Source organism: Xenopus laevis, chromosome 3L (assembly GCF_017654675.1).
Source record: "Xenopus laevis strain J_2021 chromosome 3L, Xenopus_laevis_v10.1, whole genome shotgun sequence".
Taxonomy (NCBI): domain Eukaryota; kingdom Metazoa; phylum Chordata; class Amphibia; order Anura; family Pipidae; genus Xenopus; species Xenopus laevis.
The window spans coordinates 7,038,706-7,057,897 of record NC_054375.1 but is presented as its reverse complement, the minus strand read 5'-3'; the positions used below and the strand labels follow the sequence as shown (position 1 = coordinate 7,057,897).

The following is a 19,192-nucleotide window of genomic DNA, read 5'->3' as shown; positions in this document are numbered from 1 at the left end:
TAAGGGGGCTGTTCCTGCTGAATTGTGCTTAGTACATAGGAATACCTATGCTGCCATAGTTATTATTTGTGTGTGTTTGTTCTTTAAATTTCATTGTTTGTTCAGCAGCTTTTCAGTTTGGGATTTCAGGTTGCTAGGCTCCATATTATCCTAGCAACTAAGGAGTGATTTGAATGCATAGGAGAGGTCTGAACAGAAAGGTAAGTAATTTAAAGTAACACTAACAATAAAATTGTAGCCTCCCAGAGCATTTGTTTTTCGGTTGCTGGGGTCAGTGACCCCCATTTGAAAACTGGACAGCATCAGAAGAAGAAGGCAAATCATTCAGACACATGTAGTCCAGGCATGTCCAAAGTCCATCCCGCTGGCCAATTGTGGCCCTTTTTCCAATTTACAACGGCCCTTAGCCTCTGTTATGAAATTAATAATAATAATTTGGCCCACCAGCACGGTGCAATCAGGAATCGCGTATCCGTAGCAGTAATATTTGGGCACATTAGTGAAATGATCTGCCACTTGGTCTATACTGCTGCCTGTGAGCTGAAGGTGTTAGTAATATTTTTAGATTTACTTTCCCCTGAAGGGTAAGGTCACACTGGGCGTTTTAGGGGAGATTTAGTCACCTGGCGACTAATCGACTAGTCTTTGCGTCGGCCAATCTCCCCAAACGCCTTCCCTCACTCTGCGTTGGCTAAAATTAGAAATCGCCGGCGCTAATCACTTGCAGCGATTCGTCTTCTGAAGTCGCCCGAAGTTTCCTCGTGAGGCAACTTCGGAAAACGAATCACCGCGTGTGTCGCCAGGAGACTAAATCTCCCCAAAATGCCAAGTGTGACCTTACCCTTAGGGTATGAAATGAGTAACACAAGCTGCATTTGCTTTGTCAGTCTTAATACAAGTTCAATTCATGCAAGAGATTCCTTTGTATTATAATGGTAATAATGTACTAAATATCACTGTGTGGTCTGTATTTCATCATTGAGTTCATGCAAATAAAATAGTTTTTTCTATATGCACCTCGTTTTATTTCAGCCCTTTGCTGTTTCCAATTATTCCTTGTCCCTTTCACTGTAAACTGCTGTAGAGTGTTCTAGTCCCACCCACTGCTGGAGTCACAGACTCCCTGCCCCTTCCCCTCATACTGTTTAGTCCCACCCACTCCTAGTCAGACTTCCTGCCCATTCCCCTTCATAGTGTTCTAGTCCCACCCACTTCTAGAGTCACAGACTCCCTACCCCTTCCCTTCAGAGTGCTAATCTCGCCCACTGCTTGAGTCAGATACTCCCTGCCTCTTCCCATCACAGTGTGCTAATCCCACCCACTGCTAGAGTCACAGAGTCCCTACCCCTTCCCATCAGCATATGCTAGTCCAACCCACTGTTTGAGTCGCAGACGCCCTACCGCTTCCCATCAGAGTGTAGTAGTGCCACCCACTGCTTGATTCAGATTCATTGCACTTCCTACTGGTCCATCAGTGTTGTAGTCCCACCCACTGCTTGAGTCACAGACTCCTTGACCCTCCTACTGTAAGTTTCCATCAGAGTTTTTTAGTTCCACCCACTGCTGGAGTCCCAAACTCATTGCTCCTTTCCCTGCCAGCTTCCATCAGAGTTCTAGTCCCACGCACAAAGCTGTGTTTTTTTATTAAATAGAAATTATATGATTTACTTTCCCCTGAAGGGTAAGGTCACACTGGGCGCCTGGCGACTAAATCTCCCCAAAATGCCCAGTGTGACCTTACCCCTAGGGTATGAAATGACTGAGTAACACAAGCTGCATTTGCTGTCAGTTTTATTTGTGCTGTTTGGTGGGGAACAGAGGTGATTTCATTGATGTGGACTTTGGATGTTGCGCAGCAGCCACAGCAGCAGATCACAGTGTCTCATGGCTCATGGGAGTGGGGACCCCGCAGGCTCCTCAGTGGTTTAACTGCGATAATCTGTAAGAAAGAAACCAGAATCAGTGTGAGACTTCAGTTCAATCAGTCACAGCTACAAGTAAATCCAGAGTTGTACAATAGCGCCCCCTAGTGACAGAGCTGTTTGCTACAATCTATGTCTCTATGCTATAAATGTATATATAATGCTTGCTACTGTAGCTCCCCTTCCTTATTTTATTTCTGACTCCTGAAAACTGTAACATGACTGCATGACTCTTTCAGGAGTCACAACCACCAGTGCAGAGAATAAAAAGGGAGAGACTGGGACTCATCACTATTGAGGCAGACATTTCAAATGTACAACTGACAAACGGTACCAATGAGGAGGCTGCTGCAGGAAAGCACCAAAATCAACCAAAAAATGGGCTTCAAACCCTAAATAAAGGGGAAAAAAGCCTACACTACAGACTGGGTACATCCTATAGCTGTGATCTGAGATTTCTGTATCTGCAATACAAGCAGCTCTAGGGAGAAACCTGTCTATAAGAAACATACCTGAGCCATAGTCTCTTGCCATCATTCTGGTGAGATCAGATCTTCTGGCTGTTCTGGTTCTGGCCCGTCTGGCTGTACTGGTTCTGGCCCGTCTAGTGGTACCGGTTCTCCTCCTGCGGCGCTGAGCACGGCTACGGTGAGCTGCACTTTGGCTGCGCCTTCCTCTCCGGTTGCTCATTGGCCTCCTTGCCCTGGTTCTTCTGGACCCGCCACTCACTTTGCTCATTTTCTGGTTTTGGTTCTGACAAAGAGGCTTCTGGGTCTGAGGGAGTTGCTGGAAATGCTCGGCAGGTAAATGCTCCTCTGTAACAGTTGTGTCACTTGTCAGTTAGTGATGTCACCCACACTAAAGTCACATGGGGCCCAATGAGTGTATATTGGACTGTACCAAATGTGGGTGAAAGCACCTAGTCTTGTCATTAAGATACTGGATTCAAGGGCATATAAACCTTATATAATATTGTTACTCAACTGTGACTTACTAAATATATCTGGAAAACTCCCTGCTTACTCCAATATATTATAAAGGGTTAAAGCATACTGGGAGCTGTAGTTCAGCCCCTCCATTTTTGTGCCCAGCAAATCCCCTCTGGGAGTTTTGTCTATAGCACCTCCAGTACCCCCATAAAGCACCCTCCTCTATTTCAGTAATGTCCCTTTAATGCCCGGAGACCAAAACTGCATAATATAACTGTAATGTAAATGCTGCCATAGTTTTATGGGATCTCTCTGTACAGACTATGAGCAAACTTAGGGACTGTTCCTGCTGAATTGTGCTTAGTACAGGGAATACCTATGCTCCCATACTTTTATGGGATCTCTCTGTACAGGCTATGAGCAAATTTAGGGACTGTTCCTGCTGAATTGTGCTTAGTACAGGGAATACCTATGCTGCCATACTTTTATGGGAACTCTCTGTACAGACTATGAGAAAACTTAGGGGCTGTTCCTGCTGAATTGTGCTTAGTACAGGGAATACCTATGCTGCCATAATTTTATGGGATCTCTCTGTACAGTTAATAAGCAAATTTAGGGGCTGTTCCTGATGAATTGTGCTTCCCATAGTTATTATTTGTGTGTGTGTTTTTAAATTTCATTGTTTGTTCAGCAGCTTTTCAGTTTGGGATTTCAGCAGCTATCAGGTTGCTAGGGTCCAAATTACCCTAGCAACTAAGGAGTTATTTGAATGCATAGGAGAGGTCTGAATAGAAAGGTAAGTAATTTAAAGTAACACTAACAATAAAATTGTAGCCTCACAGAGCATTTGATTTTTGGTTGCTGGGGTCAGTGACCCCCATTTGAAAACTGGACAGCATCAGAAAAAGAAGGCAAATCATTCAGATACATGTAGTCCAGACATGTTCAAAGTCCGGCCCGCAGGCCAATTGGCCCTTTTTCAAATTTACACAGGCCCTCAGCCTCTGTTATAAAATGAATAATAATGAGGCCCCCAGCACAGGGCAATCAGGAATCGCGCAGACACGTACTCTCATATACTTCTTTAGTTTACTGTACTGGCACGTCAGTACGTCTATTGCACCTTCAGCCCTAAAGAAGTATATGAGAGCGGTGCGTCTCTACGTTCCACTACGTGTCTATTATTAACACCTTCAGCTCACAGGCAGCAGTATAGACCAAGTGGCAGATCATTTCACTAATGTGCCCAAATATCAATGCTACGGCTACTCGATTCCTTGTTTAAATGAGGAGAATAAGTCCAAACAGACTCCACTTCCTAAAGCCGTGTAAGCGCCATCTCCAGGAGTGAATGACCCTGATCACAAGTTAGTTACCTTGGAATGGATGTCAGACTCAATGGTCGGCCCCCACACATTTTCACCTCACCAAATCTGGCCCTCGTTGCAAAAAGTTTGGACACCCCTGAATTGTAGTTATTGTGATACAGATGAGTGATAATGCGCCATCTAGTGGCTGGAGCTCAGAACTGACTACTGTGGGGATATTCAGTGAAACCTCAGTTACATCCCCCTGATTTTCAGTTGTCGCCTCATTTTACGCAGCTTTTTTTCTCGGTGCCTCCAATATATAATACATAATGCATTTCCCTAATGTTGGTCCCCTGAAAAACTTAAACTGGGGGTTCTACTGTAAATCACTTCTGTGGTCTGGGTTTTACTGAGCTCAGGCAGAATTGTGTAACCCAGTAAAAAACATTGTTTGTTTTGGGGGTTCAGTAAATCTCTGCCATTATTGGGGGGCTGCAAATGAGAACAGATTGTTTAAATACAAGTTCAATTCATGCAAGAGATTCCTTTGTATTATAATGGTAATAATGTACTAAATATCACTGTGTGGTCTGTATTTCATCAATGAGTTCCTGCAAATAAAATTAGTTTTTTCTATATGCACCTCGTTTTATTTCAGCCCTTTGCTGTTTCCAATGATTCCTTGTCCCTTTCACTGTAAACTGCTGTAGAGTGTTCTAGTCCCACCCACTGCTGGAGTCACAGACTCCCTGCCCCTTCCCCTCATAGTGTTTTAGTCCCACCCACTCCTAGTCACAGACTTCCTGCCCATTCCCCTTCATAGTGTTCCACCCACTTCTAGAGTCACAGACTCCCTACCCCTGCCCATCAGAATTCTAGTCCCGCCCACTGCTTGAGTCAGATACTCCCTGCCCCTTCCCATCACAGTGTGCTAATCCCACCCACTGTTTGAGTCGCAGACTCCCTGCCCCTTCCCCTCATAGTGTTTTAGTCCCACCCACTCCTAGTCAGACTTCCTGCCCATACCCCTTCATAGTGTTCTAGTCCCACCCACTTCTAGAGTCACAGACTCCCTAGCCCTTCCCATCAGAGTGCTAGTCCCGCCCCCAGTGCTTGAGTCAGATACTCCCTGCCCCTTCCCATCACAGTGTGCTAATCCCACCCACTGCTAGAGTCACAGAGTCCCTACCCCTTCCCATCAGCATATGCTAGTCCAACCCACTGTTTGAGTCGCAGACGCACTACCGCTTACCATCAGAGTGTAGTAGTGCCACCCACTGCTTGAGTCAGATTCATTGCACCTCCTACTGGTCCATCAGTGTTGTAGTCCCACCCACTGCTTGAGTCACAGACTCATTGCCCCTTTCCCTGCCAGCTTCCATCAGAGTTCTAGTCCCACGCACAAAGCTGTGTTTTTTTATTAAATAGAAATTATATGATTTACTTTCCCCTGAAGGGTAAGGTCACACTGGGCGCCTGGCGACTAAATCTCCCCAAAATGCCCAGTGTGACCTTACCCATAGGGTATGAAATGACTGAGTAACACAAGCTGCATTTGCTGTCAGTTTTATTTGTGCTGTTTGGTGGGGAACAGAGGTGATTTCATTGATGTGGACTTTGGATGTTGCGCAGCAGCCACAGCAGCAGATCACAGCGTCTCATGGCTCATGGGAGTGGGGACCCCGCAGGCTCCTCAGTGGTTTAACTGCGATAATCTGTAAGAAAGAAACCAGAATCAGTGTGAGACTTCAGTTCAATCAGTCACAGCTACAAGTAAATCCAGAGTTGTACAATAGCGCCCCCTAGTGACAGAGCTGTTTGCTACAATCTATGTCTCTATGCTATAAATGTATATATAATGCTTGCTACTGTAGCTCCCCTTCCTTATTTTATTTCTGACTCCTGAAAAATGTAACATGACTGCATGACTTTTTCAGGAGTCAGAACCACCAGTGCAGAGAATAAAAAGGGAGAGACTGGGACTCATCACTATTGAGGCAGACATTTCAAATGTACAACTGACAAACGGTACCAATGAGGAGTCTGCTGCAGGAAAGCACCAAAATCAACCAATAAAATGGGCCTCAAACCCTAAATAAAGGGGAAACAAATCTACACTACAGACTGGGTACATCCTATAGCTGTGATCTAAGATTTCTGTATCTGCAATATAAGCAGCTCTAGGGAGAAACCTGTCTATAAGAAACATACCTGAGCCATAGTCTCTTGACATCATTCTGGTGAGATCAGATCTTCTGGCTGTTCTGGTTCTGGCCCGTCTGGCTGTACTGGTTCTGGCCCGTCTAGTGGTACCGGTTCTCCTCCTGCGGCGCTGAGCACGGCTACGGTGAGCTGCACTTTGGCTGCGCCTTCCTCTCCGGTTGCTCATTGGCCTCCTTGCCCTGGTTCTTCTGGACCCGCCACTCACTTTGCTCATTTTCTGGTTTTGGTTCTGACAAAGAGGCTTCTGGGTCTGAGGGAGTTGCTGGAAATGCTCGGCAGGTAAATGCTCCTCTGTAACAGTTGTGTCACTTGTCAGTTAATGATGTCACCCACACTAAAGTCACATGGGGCCCAATGAGTGTATATTGGACTGTACCAAATGTGGGTGAAAGCACCTAGTCTTGTCATTAAGGTACTGGATTCAAGGGCATGTAACACTGTTACTCAAGTGTGGCTTACTAAATATAACTGGATAACTCCCTGCTTACTCCAATATATTATAAAAGGTTAAAGCATACTGGAAGGAGTAGTTCAGCAACATCAGTCCCTCCTGTTTCATACCCAGCAAATCCTCTCTGCCAAAGGGCTTCTGTGTATAACACCCCCATAAATCCTCTATTTCAGTAAGTTCCCTTTTGTGCCTGGGAGCCCAAAACTGTACAAAACTACAAGTTTCACATGAAGATACACAAGAACACACTCACTGTATAGAGATTTTTATTCACATAGTATTATAAATGCACACAAAGAAATTTCCATATTTACTATTAATGCCCCAATTACACTGTTCCTGCTGAATTGTGCTTAGTACAGGGGAATTCCTATGCTGCCATAGTTTTATGGGATCTCTCTGTACAGACTATGAGCAAACTTAGGGGACTGTTCCTGCTGAATTGTGCTTAGTACATGGAATACCAATGCTGTTCTTTTACTTCTACTTGTGGGCTTGACCCCTCCACAGCTCAGTCCCTGGGGGGCACAGAAGGGTTTCCATTATAAAATGACCTAGGCAGAAAAAAATATAGGGTGGAATAGAAGCTCCACCACTGGAAATTAAATGGCAGTTACCTTTCCTTGGGAATTGAGGATGGCAATTACAGCATATCAGGGCATGGGGCAATATACAAATCCTGGCCTTATTTTGAGACTCTTTATTCTGTATATAACCCACTAGGAATGTTCCCAGAAGGTCTGACTCTATTTGTCTCTATAAAGCGGAAGAGACACTCCAATGATGGTGGGTTTTACCTATTAAAGGGCAAGTATTTTGATATTTGCTTATTTGTTCCAATGGGATATTCTGTATCCGACAAAGGGGTAATGTGCCCCAGACATGAGTTTTCAGTTGCAGTTGTAGCGTCTGTACTAGCGAGCCACCACCCTCACATACACACCGTCCTTAGGTCTCAGTGTGGACATTGCACTGAGCTGGAGAGGGATCTGCATTGGAGAGAAAACAGAGCATAATGGACAACAGGGCTTTTGCCCCCCCCTGGGGTAAGTGGTATGCTCCACACTGTGTTTAATATACAGGGGTAGTTATGGGATATAGGGGGTGTCTTTCCTCCTCACCTGGGTAAGGTCACATGTCTGGAAGCGGAACTTCTGCAAGACTCTGTACAGGGTGATCTTGGCTTCCAGTAGGGCGAGTCTCATCCCGATGCAGCTCCGGGGCCCGGCTCCAAACGGGAGGAACAAAAATGGGTGGCGCTTCTGCTTTTCTTCTGCTGTAAATCTGCCAAATGAGGGCAACCACAATCAGAGGATAGCGCCGAATCTGTGGCTCTCATAGAAGCTTACAGGGGGAGGGGTGGGGAGTCTGTGACTCCAGCAGTGGGTGGGACTAAAATACTCTGATGGTAGCTTACAGGGGGAAAGGCAAAAAGTCTGTAACTCAAGCAGTGGGTGGGACTAAAACACTCTGATGGAAGTTTACAGGGGGAGGAGCAGGGAGTCTGTGACTGAAGCAGTGGGTGGGACTAAAACACTGATGGCAGCTTACAGGATGATGGAGCAGGGAGCCTTTGACTCAAGCAGTGGGTGGTACCAGAACACACTGATTACAGTTGATAGGGGGAGGGCAAGGAGTCTGGGACTAAAACACTCTGAGGGCAGTGTAGAATGGGAGGGGTAGGAGCCTCAAACTAAGGCATTTTGATGAACTACCTAATCACCCTGACAGCTCACATGGGGCACTTTAGCCCAATCAGAGGGCCAGACATATTATTATCATTAAATTATATCAGTTACCTCTCAGGATTAAATTTCTCCGGCTCGTGCCAAAATCGCGGATCATTCTGCAAGCAGCCGATGGGAATTTCCACCACAGCGCCAGCCGGGATATTCTGCCCCATCACGGTGCAATCTCGGGCTGCTTCCCTGGCAAATCTGTGTAACAGAGACCAGAGGAAAAAGCAGATATTTGGGCATCGTTACTGCCTTTCCATGAGAGGGGGGCTACAGAGCCTGCAATGACACCACAATGGGTGCAGCTCAATTGTGATGTCACTCATTTGTTACTGAGACATACTGGACATAACGAGGGGTGTTAGAAAATGCCCAGCACTGGTGGAAGAGGCAGCCATTGGCCAGGGTATTTGCTATAATACAATTGTAAATGTGCCACAGTACCTGTATGCTGGCGGGTACATTCGCAGGGTTTCATTAATCACCATGTCCATATAGGGCAGGTCATGCACCGTATTGTAGTCGGCTTCTTTCTGAAAGACGGAACATTCATATTGAGCGCTGAATCCAGCAATTACGGTGTTAACATGCCCCTGCTATAAACATGCCCAGAGATATGCAAAACACTTCTTGTCCCTGTGGTCGATATAGCCAAAAAGATCCCTAAGATCATCAGTGCAAAAATGACCAGGCATCCAAGGGGTGCTTTTAGTCACTGCAGATTTATTTAACTCTTGCAGTGCTGCACCAGAAATGGCTATTTCCTTAAAGGAGAACTAAACCCCTACCCTCCTACCTCCCCCCAGCCTAGGTGTCCCCCCAGGCAAATGCCCCTAAGTCTTTACTTACCCCTCCGTGCAGATTCTGTCCAACGGAGTTCACGGGCACCATCTTCAGCCACTTTGGTAATCTTCAGAATGAGACCGGCTTATTGGCGCCTGCGCAGTTGGAGCAATCTTCTGTTTCGCGACAACTGCGCAATGGCCGAAACTCACGAAAATTGCTGAAGCGCCGGTCTCATTCCGAAGATTACCTAAGCAACTGAAGATGGCGCCCGTGAACTTCGCTGGACAGAATCTGCATAAAAGGGTAAGTAACGACTTAGGGGCATTTGCCCGGGGTAGCAGCTATGCTGGGGGGGGGGAGGGTTTTTTTTAACTTTAGGGTTTAGTTCTCCTTTAAAGGGGTGTTTCAGCTTGTCACTGAACTATCCATCTCTACGAGGGACAGGTTCATACAAATAAAATTCCTAAACAGAGCCGATCTAACCCCTTATCGCCTGGCAAAAAATTAACAGTATCAGATGTATGAAAGTGCAGAGTTGAAACTGGCACCATGTTCCATATATTCTGGTCCTGTCTGGTAACCCAGACATTCTGGGGTGCAGTACTTCAAGGAAAAGCTAGCACTACCAAATATCCGTTCACCAGAAACTCTGTCTTTTGGGGTTAACAGGGGATTTGCAGCTTCACTCCTACTCCAGAATGTGTTACCGACAGCTCCTATATTATGCCAAAAAGCCATATTAATGCACTGGAAATCTCTAAACCCCCCTTCAATACAGTATTGGCAAAAACTGATAAATGTCTCTCTCTCTCAAACCAGAAACTGACCAATCTGGCTAGAGGTTGCCCAGGAAAATTTGAAGCCATTTGGGGTACCTGGCTAAATATTCAAAATGTCTAAGTACATCTAAACTCATGTAATGTATATGACTTGTACCTTTATCTCACCTCCCTTCTACACCCTTTCTCTTCTTTCCTCTCTCTTTTCTGTTGGTTTTGTAAATGTTTAAATGTAAAACAAAAATATATATTTAATAAAAAGGTAGTGGTTCGCCTTTAAGTTAACTTTTAGCATGTTCTAGAACATACTAATTTTAAGCAACTTTTCAATTTGGCTTTATTTTTTATTATTTTTATAATTTTTGAACTTCTTCTGACTTTTCTGCTTTCAAAAGGGGGTCACAGCTTTGAAAAACAAATGCTCTGTAAGGCTACACGTTTATTGCTACTTTTTTATTACTCATCTTTCTATTCAGACCCTCTCCTATTCATATTCCAGTCTCTCATTCAAATCTATGCATGGTTGCTAGGGGAATTAGGACTGTAGCAACCAGACTGCTGAAATGGCGAGCTGCTGAATAAAAAGCTAAATAACAAAAGCTACAAATAAACAAAAAAATAATAATTGCAAATTGTCTCGTAATATCACTCTCTACAGCATAGTAACCGTTCATTTTAATGGTTACCATTATTACATAATAAACTTCAATTAAAGGTGAACAACCCATTAAAGGTCTACAAGCAAAAAGGCATTTGAGGTGTTGCATTTCTTTACGTCAGCCAGCAGATGGCATCCTATATGTTTCTAAATTTCTCTTTTTGCACACACTGGGATTCATTTATCAACACTGGGCAAATTTGCCCGTGGGCAGTTACCCATAGTAACCAATCATTGAGCACAATGGATAAAATGCCCCCTGAATGTGCCATCTATTGGATATAACACTGAATGGCATCATTATTAAGTTGGAGGGTCTGTGGGAGAAGGAAGGCTGAACCCAAAAAAAATAAAATCGATGCATATTCAGCTAATTTCCAGCAAATCCATAAATAGAATAAAAATGACATGAAGACATAGTGGCCCTGTAAAAGTGTAGGTTCCTGAGGGCTCCCACTCACATGCTCTTGGCTAAACTCGTCCACCTCCTTGAGAAGCTTCTCCTGACAGTCCGGGTGAGTGGCCAACAGGTAGGAGGTAAAAGAGAGGAGGCTGCAAGTGGTCTCGTATCCGGCGATGAGGAAGATGAAGGCCTGTCCCAGTATCTCCTCTTTGTTCAGCTTTTTGCTAGATTTTCTAGGTGGATCCTGACCCCGGTCCTGCTTCTCCGAGGGGCTGTTCTGCGGCACCGAGAGATCCGCCTGATTGACTATGTCAAAGTGATCCACTGTCACGTGGCCGACCGAGTCTTGAGCGTCCAACATGAGCTGCAAGAAGTCCCGGCGTCTCTGGGGGAGACATAAATAGGTAACACCAACAAAATTATATCTCAACAATCACCCGTCCCTGCCTGATACCTTGTTTTGCACTAATTGCTGAAATTTGATCCCAGGATAACATTTATGACAATGCTGAACACTGAACTGCTTGGCTGACTGTCTGATTACTTTAAAGGGTTGGCTCTCCTTTAAGTTAACTTTTCCATTGGTCTTCATTTTTTATAGTTTTTAAATTATTTGCCTACTTTTGTCCCTGTGCACCAATAACCACTAGTTTAATAAGATAGATACAGCCAAAAACCCTAAGATCATCAGTGCAAAATGACCTGGTGTCTGAGGGGTGCATTCAGCCACTGCAAATTTATTTAACTCTTGCAGTGCTGCACCAGAGATGGCTATTTCGTTAAAGGGGTGGTTCGCTGTTAAGTTAACTTGTAGCATGTTCTACAACATACTAATTCTAAGCAATTTTTCAATTTGACAATTTTTTCTCTTTATAATTGTTGTTGCAACTTCATTTTATTGGGTTTTCATAAACACAACAGATTATAATTCACATATTAAGTATGTCAAGATAAACATAGAAGAAGAATATACATTGCTGCATGACATATCAAGGAATTTAACTAATTTTTGAATTATTTGATGTCTTCTTCTGACTCTTTCCAGCTTTTAAATGGGGGTCGCTGACCTCGTCTAAAAAACAAATGCTCTGTAAGGCTACAAATGTTTTGTTATTGCTGCTTTTTATTACTCATCTTTCTATTCAGGCCTCTCCTATTCATATTCCAGTCTCTTATTCAAATCAATGCATGGTTGCTAGGGGAATTTTGACCCTAGCACCCAGAATGTTGAAATTGCAAATAGTTGAGCTGCTGAATAAAAAGCTAAATAACTCAAAAACCACAAATAGTATTTGGAGGGTCCATTTTTTTTCCTCTGGGCACAATTCTAATTGTTGGCAGGGCCTTGCCACATGTAACCAATGGGTTAATAATTGTAGCCCCCTTGCTAGTAAGGGATCAGCCAACTTAGTAGTATGGGGCCCCTTAAAGGAGAAGGAATCCCCCTAGGCGCAAAAGCCCTCCCCCTCCCCTGTGTGGTGCCTGTGAACTCCGTAGACAGGACCTGCGCAGAGGGGTGAGTAAAAAGTTAGGGGCATTTGCCCGGGGGGGGGGGGCAGGAAGGCCAGGGGGGAGGAGTGAGGGGGCAACACAGGGGAGGGTTTTTGCGACTAGGGGGTTTCCTTCTCCTTTAAACACAATCTGTGCATCACCCACTAAAGAAAGCAGAGGGACTTCAAGTCCTGGAATCCATCACTTCCCAAGGAACAAGATGAGGGACAGGTTGCATGACACTGTGAGCCTAAGGGGGGGGAGGAAATCAGAAATGTCTGTTTAAATGTCTGGCTGGAAGGGCATGTAAAGTCAAAAAAATAAAATCCCATTTTTACTTTCTTTAATGAAAAAGAAAACTATCTCCAATATACTTTAATTAAAAAATGTGTACCGTTTTTATAAGAAACCTGACTGTATGTAGTAGTGAAATCCTTCCTTCATTTACTGCTGTGGATAGGAATTGTCAGACGGTCCCTAACTGCTCTGCACTGAAACAATCATACTTATGAACAGCAGGGGGAGCCCCCGCCTTACTTCCCAGCCATGCAGAACTCAAGCAGCTTTGTTTGTTTCCCTGTAGAGCAGTCGGCGACTGTGTAGAGATTTGTATTGGATTTTATTTTTGCCTTTACATCCCCTTTACTGTTTCCAACTCCAGCTGCAGGGACAAAGATCATGGAGCCAGATTTAAACAGATAAACTGGGATTCTATTTGGAGGATTATTTTGCTGCAGCCGCTGGTTCTGCAGAGTTGGAGAAAGTTTATATTAAACAATACAAAAACCATAAAATCCACATTAGATTACATGACAACACAGGACCCAGTGCAGTCTGTATATTCTGATTATAAATCAGTCTTGTTGTATCGGCTTCTGGCAGATATTATTTGACTTGTGCTGTTTTGATCATTTATGACGATCCCTAAGCAGCCCAGATCACACATGTGCACGGTCTTGGTCTTGCAAAGTTACAAGATGGTGACCACCTGTGGCCAACTTTGAAAGCATAAATCATTTGTTTGATTAGGCTTGTGGTGCAGTAAGTTCATGTTTATTATACAAAATACAGCATGTCTAGCTTTATTCTATTTTTGACTTTAGTTCCCCTTTAATGCCTTTCTCTACATAACACAACTGAATGAATAAGCATACGTCAAAAAGGGAGGTATATTTTACCTTTAATATATCTATATTTTCCACTTCCCCCATCTCTTGTTCGTCCCCCATCTCTCTTTGCCTCCCCTAATGTTATGCCTCTCCCCACTCCACCCTGCAGCCCTTGTACTTGCCGAGCCTTTGAAGTTTCCCCCATCCATCAAACCGGCACAATAATTAAAATCAAAGATCCCATTGAATGAGGCTGAGCTGCCCCTTCTGTAACCTTGGGAGGCGCAATTAATTCAATTACCCTATTTTATTCTCTGCCTGCCAAACAACTGGCAATGAGATCCGTGTTCTTATTTACTTTAAAGGCTTCTATTAAATATCAGCAGGTAAAGAAAATAGATGGAATTGCAGCCTGATGAGGGCACTCTATACACAGTTACCTGTATCTGCAAAGGGAAAATATACCTAGTGGGATTGATTTTCATTCATTTAGACAACAGAAATTGAACATGCAGCTTATTGTGTGCCCAGAACATTCCTTCTCTGTATATTTGTATTTATACTTATGGGAGGAGGTGCCATATTGATTCCCTTAGACAGTACAGTATGAGGGTATAGCTTATTGTGTGCCCAGAACATTCCTTCTCTGTATATTTGTATTTATACATATGGGAGGAGGAGGTGCCATATTGATTCCCTTAGACAGTACAGTATGAGGGTATAGCTTATTGTGTGCCCAGAACATTCCTTCTCTGTATATTTGTATTTATACATATGGGAGGAGGAGGTGCCATATTGATTCCCTTAGACAGTACAGTATGAGGGTATAGCTTATTGTGTGCCCAGAACATTCCTTCTCTGTATATTTGTATTTATACATATGGGAGGAGGAGGTGCCATATTGATTCCCTTAGACAGTACAGTATGAGGGTATAGCTTATTGTGTGCCCAGAACATTCCTTCTCTGTATATTTGTATTTATACATATGGGAGGAGGGAGGTGACATATTGATTCCCTTAGCTTAGTCAGTACAGTATGAGGGTATAGCTTATTGTGTGCCCAGATCATTCCTTTTCTGTATATTTATATTTATACATATGGGAGGAGGGAGGTGCCATATTGATGCTTGTGTGCCCAGAACATTCCTTCTCTGTATATTTGTATTATTTTAATTGAATAAGCTTGTTCCTATGTGACTGGCGTGACATGTAAATGGGATTATATCTGAAAACTCATTAGAAACTTCCAGGGAAATTATTCGGGCTTCAATACAAACGTCTATTCAAAGTATGTGCAAACACGAGCCTGAGTGCCGGGGCCAGAGGGTACGGATACGGCATCAGCACAAAATGTCACGTCTGTCTCGCCGCACTCGATCAGTAATGAACTCAATTACTGAAGTTATTAAAGCAGCGGCGCGGGCAGAATGCGGCGCGGTGAGAAATGAGATGGCGGGTACCTCGTTAGGCGGCTGATTCTCTCGGAAAGCGATGATGTCCCTAATGACCTTGAGGAAGAAGCTGTTTATTCTGTCTCGCTGTTTATTGGGAAGCCGGCGTGCAATGGGGATCATGATAGACGGAAACGCCACTGGCGGGGGGGGCAAGAGAGAAGATGATGAGATTTTCATTAGCAGGAGAAAATTAAAACAAAATCAGTATTTGTATAACATACATACAGAGAAAACAGATACTTCCCATGTTGTTCTGGGGCGGCCATAGTAGGAGCTATCTTTTCTTTAAAGGAAAACTTTACCCCCCAAACAATGTAGGTCTCTATAAAAAGATATTGCATAAAACAGCTCATATGTAAAATCCTGCTTCATGTAAATAAACCTTTTTCATAATAAAATACTTTTCTAGTAGTATGTGCCATTGGGTAATCATAAATAGAAAATTGCCATTTTAAAAAATAAGGGCCGCCCCCCTGGGATCGTAGGATTCAATGTACTCACAAACATACAAACAAACCATACTTGTTAGGTCACATGAGCCAATTAACAGACAGAGTTGTGTCTTTTGCTTCCATACTTCTTCCTGTTACAGTTAGAGTTGTAGTATTTCTGGTCAGGTGATCTCTGAGACAGCACAGAGACCATCATGAAATGGCAGCTCAAGGCAAGAGATGTAAAAGCGAAAGATTTACCTAAATATATATTCCAGTTTGGTAAGATTCTTTAAAATGCCACTTAATATGATATGAACTATCTGTTGCTTAAGTGTTCATTTTGGGGATATAGTTTTCCTTTAATTGCACAGGATTAATACAGTCCTGCCCTGCTTTATGGCAGCTGAGATTCTAGCTATCTGTATAACAGAGCATTTTGTCCCAGTGGCTGCACAGATCCTAAAGGATCCCCATTGTAAGCAGCAGTCCTGCCCTGCTTTATGGCAGCTGAGATTCTAGCTATCTGTATAACAGAACATTCTGTCCCAGCGGCTGCACAGATCCTATCTGATCCCCATTGTAAGCAGCAGTCCTGTCCTGCTTTATGGCAGCTGAGATTCTAGCTATCTGTATAACAGAACATTCTGTCCCAGTGGCTGCACAGATCCTATCTGATCCCCATTGTAAGCAGCAGTCCTGTCCTGCTTTATGGCAGCTGAGATTCTAGCTATCTGTATAACAGAACATTCTGTCCCAGTGGCTGCACAGATCCTATCTGATCCCCATTGTAAGCAGCAGTCCTGTCCTGCTTTATGGCAGCTGAGATTCTAGCTATCTGTATAACAGAACATTCTGTCCCAGTGGCTGCCCAGATTCTATCTAATCCCCATTGTAAGCAACAGTCCTGTAATGCTTTATGGCAGCTGAGATTCTAGCTATCTGTATAACAGAACATTCTGTCCCAGTGGCTGTACAGATCCTATCTGATCCCCATTGTAAGCAGCAGTCCTGTCCTGCTTTATGGCAGCTGAGATTCTAGCTATCTGTATAACAGAGCATTCTGTCCCAGTGGCTGCACAGATCCTATCTGATCCCCATTGTAAGCAGCAGTCCTGTCCTGCTTTACGGCAGCTGAGATTCTAGCTATCTGTATATCAAAGCATTCTGTCTCAGTGTTACATATTCTATTTGATACCTAACCAAACCCGAATCAGGTGTCTAATGCTATCATATCTCATACAGAGATAGAATTAGCAAGGGGGCTCATTTATCAAAACTGGGCAAATTTGCCCATGGGCAGTAACCCACGGCAATGAATCAAATTGATGCATTAATCTTTCTACTTGCAGCTGGCTTTAAAAAGCTTATCACTGATTGGCTGCTATAGGTAACTGCCCATGGGCAAATTTGCCCAGTGTTGATAAATGAGCCCCAAGGACTTTAAAGTTATATCAGTTGTTCAGTCAAGGTATACTGGAATACTCACAGCACAGCAAGATCAGGGGTTTGAAAGGGGTAAATAGTTCCAGGAATCTTTTGCAGTTCTGCACCAAGGGATGGTCGGGGTCTCTCTGAGAATCCACCTGAGTGCCGAATGCTACACTGGCAACCACATCCATGGTATAGCAGGCATAGCACCTAGGGTATTGGAAATAAATAGGACCTTTATTGACACAATGCCTTGCAGGAATCTCACAAACAACAGTAAAAGCTTTGTGTTAAGCCTGTAAGTACAACCTGTTTTCCCACAATGCTTCAGTGCAAGTAACAGAATATCACAAAAGCTTCGAGGCTTGCAATCTGATAATAAACAAGCCGTCTTCCTTATTTAAAAAATGATATGGGCTAAAATGCTTTATGGCTGACTCGATATACAGAAAATGCAACTGCAGCCAGCAGAGAAACTGCGTCCAGAGGTGAAACTGTCACTGATCCAGACACAACATGACTCAGGGAGTGACTCAGAAATCCGGTAGGGATTTTACAGGACATTTGCGGATGTGCAATTTCTACATTTCCGCTATGATATGGGGGGAAAACTGGGAGATCAACAACTCATTGAAGCTGCCAATACTTTGAATATCAAGCATCTCCTGGCCTACTCAAGACACACCCCCACTACCGCCAACGGGAATCATTTCCACCATTTATAAAAGAAAACCGCTTTGGCGATCAAACCTTCGGTCAGGGTCTACTAAGTTGCAACAAGGTAAAACGACCAGATAATCCCAGTCATTCAGCCGTAGTTCCAAGAATAGCTAAGGCAGCAAGTTTTTCACCCAAAATTTCACTCTAACTGTCGCTCAAGCTGGGTTTGTATCTGTATCTAGCAGAGGAAATGAGACCTGTTATCCAGAATGCTCGGGACCTGAGGTTTTCTGGGTTTACTGATCTTTCCGTAATTCCGTAAGTCTATTAGAAAATCATGTAAACATTAAATAAACTCAATAGGCTGGTTTTGCTTCCAATAAGGATTAATTATATCTTAGTTGGGACCAAGTACAAGCTACTGTTTTATTATTACAGAGAAATAGGAAATCATTTTTTTGAAAATCTGGCTTATTTGGATGAACTGGAGTCTATGGGAGATGTCCTTTGCTTAATTTGGAACTTTCTGGATAACAGGTTTCTGGATACCGGATCCTATACCTTTATCGTTCTCTAAATCTCATAGGAGAATGCAGGTAAGCGTAACCGCTTCGACTCCTTTCTTTGGCATCCCACGCCGCACAAAACGGAGATCAAAAGATAGGAAGGCCAAATAGGATGGGATTAAGAGAACAAAAGATAGGGTCCAAAATACTTTAAAATCCAAAACCTTATTAGTCCATCATGTTTAAAAGACACCCTGCATGGTATTACTTGACGCGTTTCGGGCACCCTTAATCATAAGCATAGGATTGAATTGCTTATGAATAAGGGCGTCTGCGCCCGAAACGCGTCAAGTAATACCATGCAGTGTGTCTTTTAAACATGGATGAATAAAGATTTTGGATATTAAAATATTTTGGACCCTATATTTTGTTCTCTCAATCTCACCCTATTTGGCCTTCAGGCTGACCCCTACCCCCTGTCACATCTCCAAGCCCTCCTAGGAGGCCCAACCAAACAGTTTGGGAACCACTGACCTAATATATGTTATCCTGAGCCATACAGCGATTCCATGGAAAAACTTGAGGCAAAACATGACTTCCTCCCTAGAAATGCTTTATTAGATGAGCAAATGGCACTGGCTTCCTCTTTTGAGTTTACCCCAATATTTATGGAAAGAAAATAAAAAATTAATTAATATTATTGTTAAATACCATACTGGTGACTAGTTACCTTTGTACATTGCATGCCTCTCCAGAACTGGCGTACTCTAGCAGATTATCCACTAACACATCACAGCATTGGTTTATTAGAGGGCACATCTGCGGGATAAGTGTGTGAGGGGTTAATGGAAATAAACAGGTTAATGAATATAAACAAGAAATGCCCATGTGTAAACAGCATGTGACTAAACAG

The 19,192-nt window shown here is 43.5% G+C and overlaps 1 protein-coding gene across 2 annotated transcripts in view; it reads right to left on the bottom strand.

Annotated features, from left to right (window-relative positions):
- Nucleotides 1-6,570: 6,570 nt before the first annotated feature.
- The window catches only part of tbxas1.L (thromboxane A synthase 1 L homeolog), a 28,415-nt gene continuing 15,793 nt past the window's right edge, over nucleotides 6,571-19,192 (bottom strand). The window contains exons 7-14 of one of the 2 annotated variants that reach the window (XM_041585291.1): nucleotides 19,010-19,098; nucleotides 17,172-17,323; nucleotides 15,258-15,388; nucleotides 11,256-11,582; nucleotides 9,016-9,104; nucleotides 8,635-8,772; nucleotides 7,957-8,119; nucleotides 6,571-7,824 (exon numbers count right to left, since the gene is read on the bottom strand). In XM_041585291.1, the coding sequence (XP_041441225.1) occupies nucleotides 7,750-7,824; nucleotides 7,957-8,119; nucleotides 8,635-8,772; nucleotides 9,016-9,104; nucleotides 11,256-11,582; nucleotides 15,258-15,388; nucleotides 17,172-17,323; nucleotides 19,010-19,098 (1,164 nt within the window). In that variant the 3' untranslated portion in view covers nucleotides 6,571-7,749. 2 annotated transcript variants of the gene reach the window in all.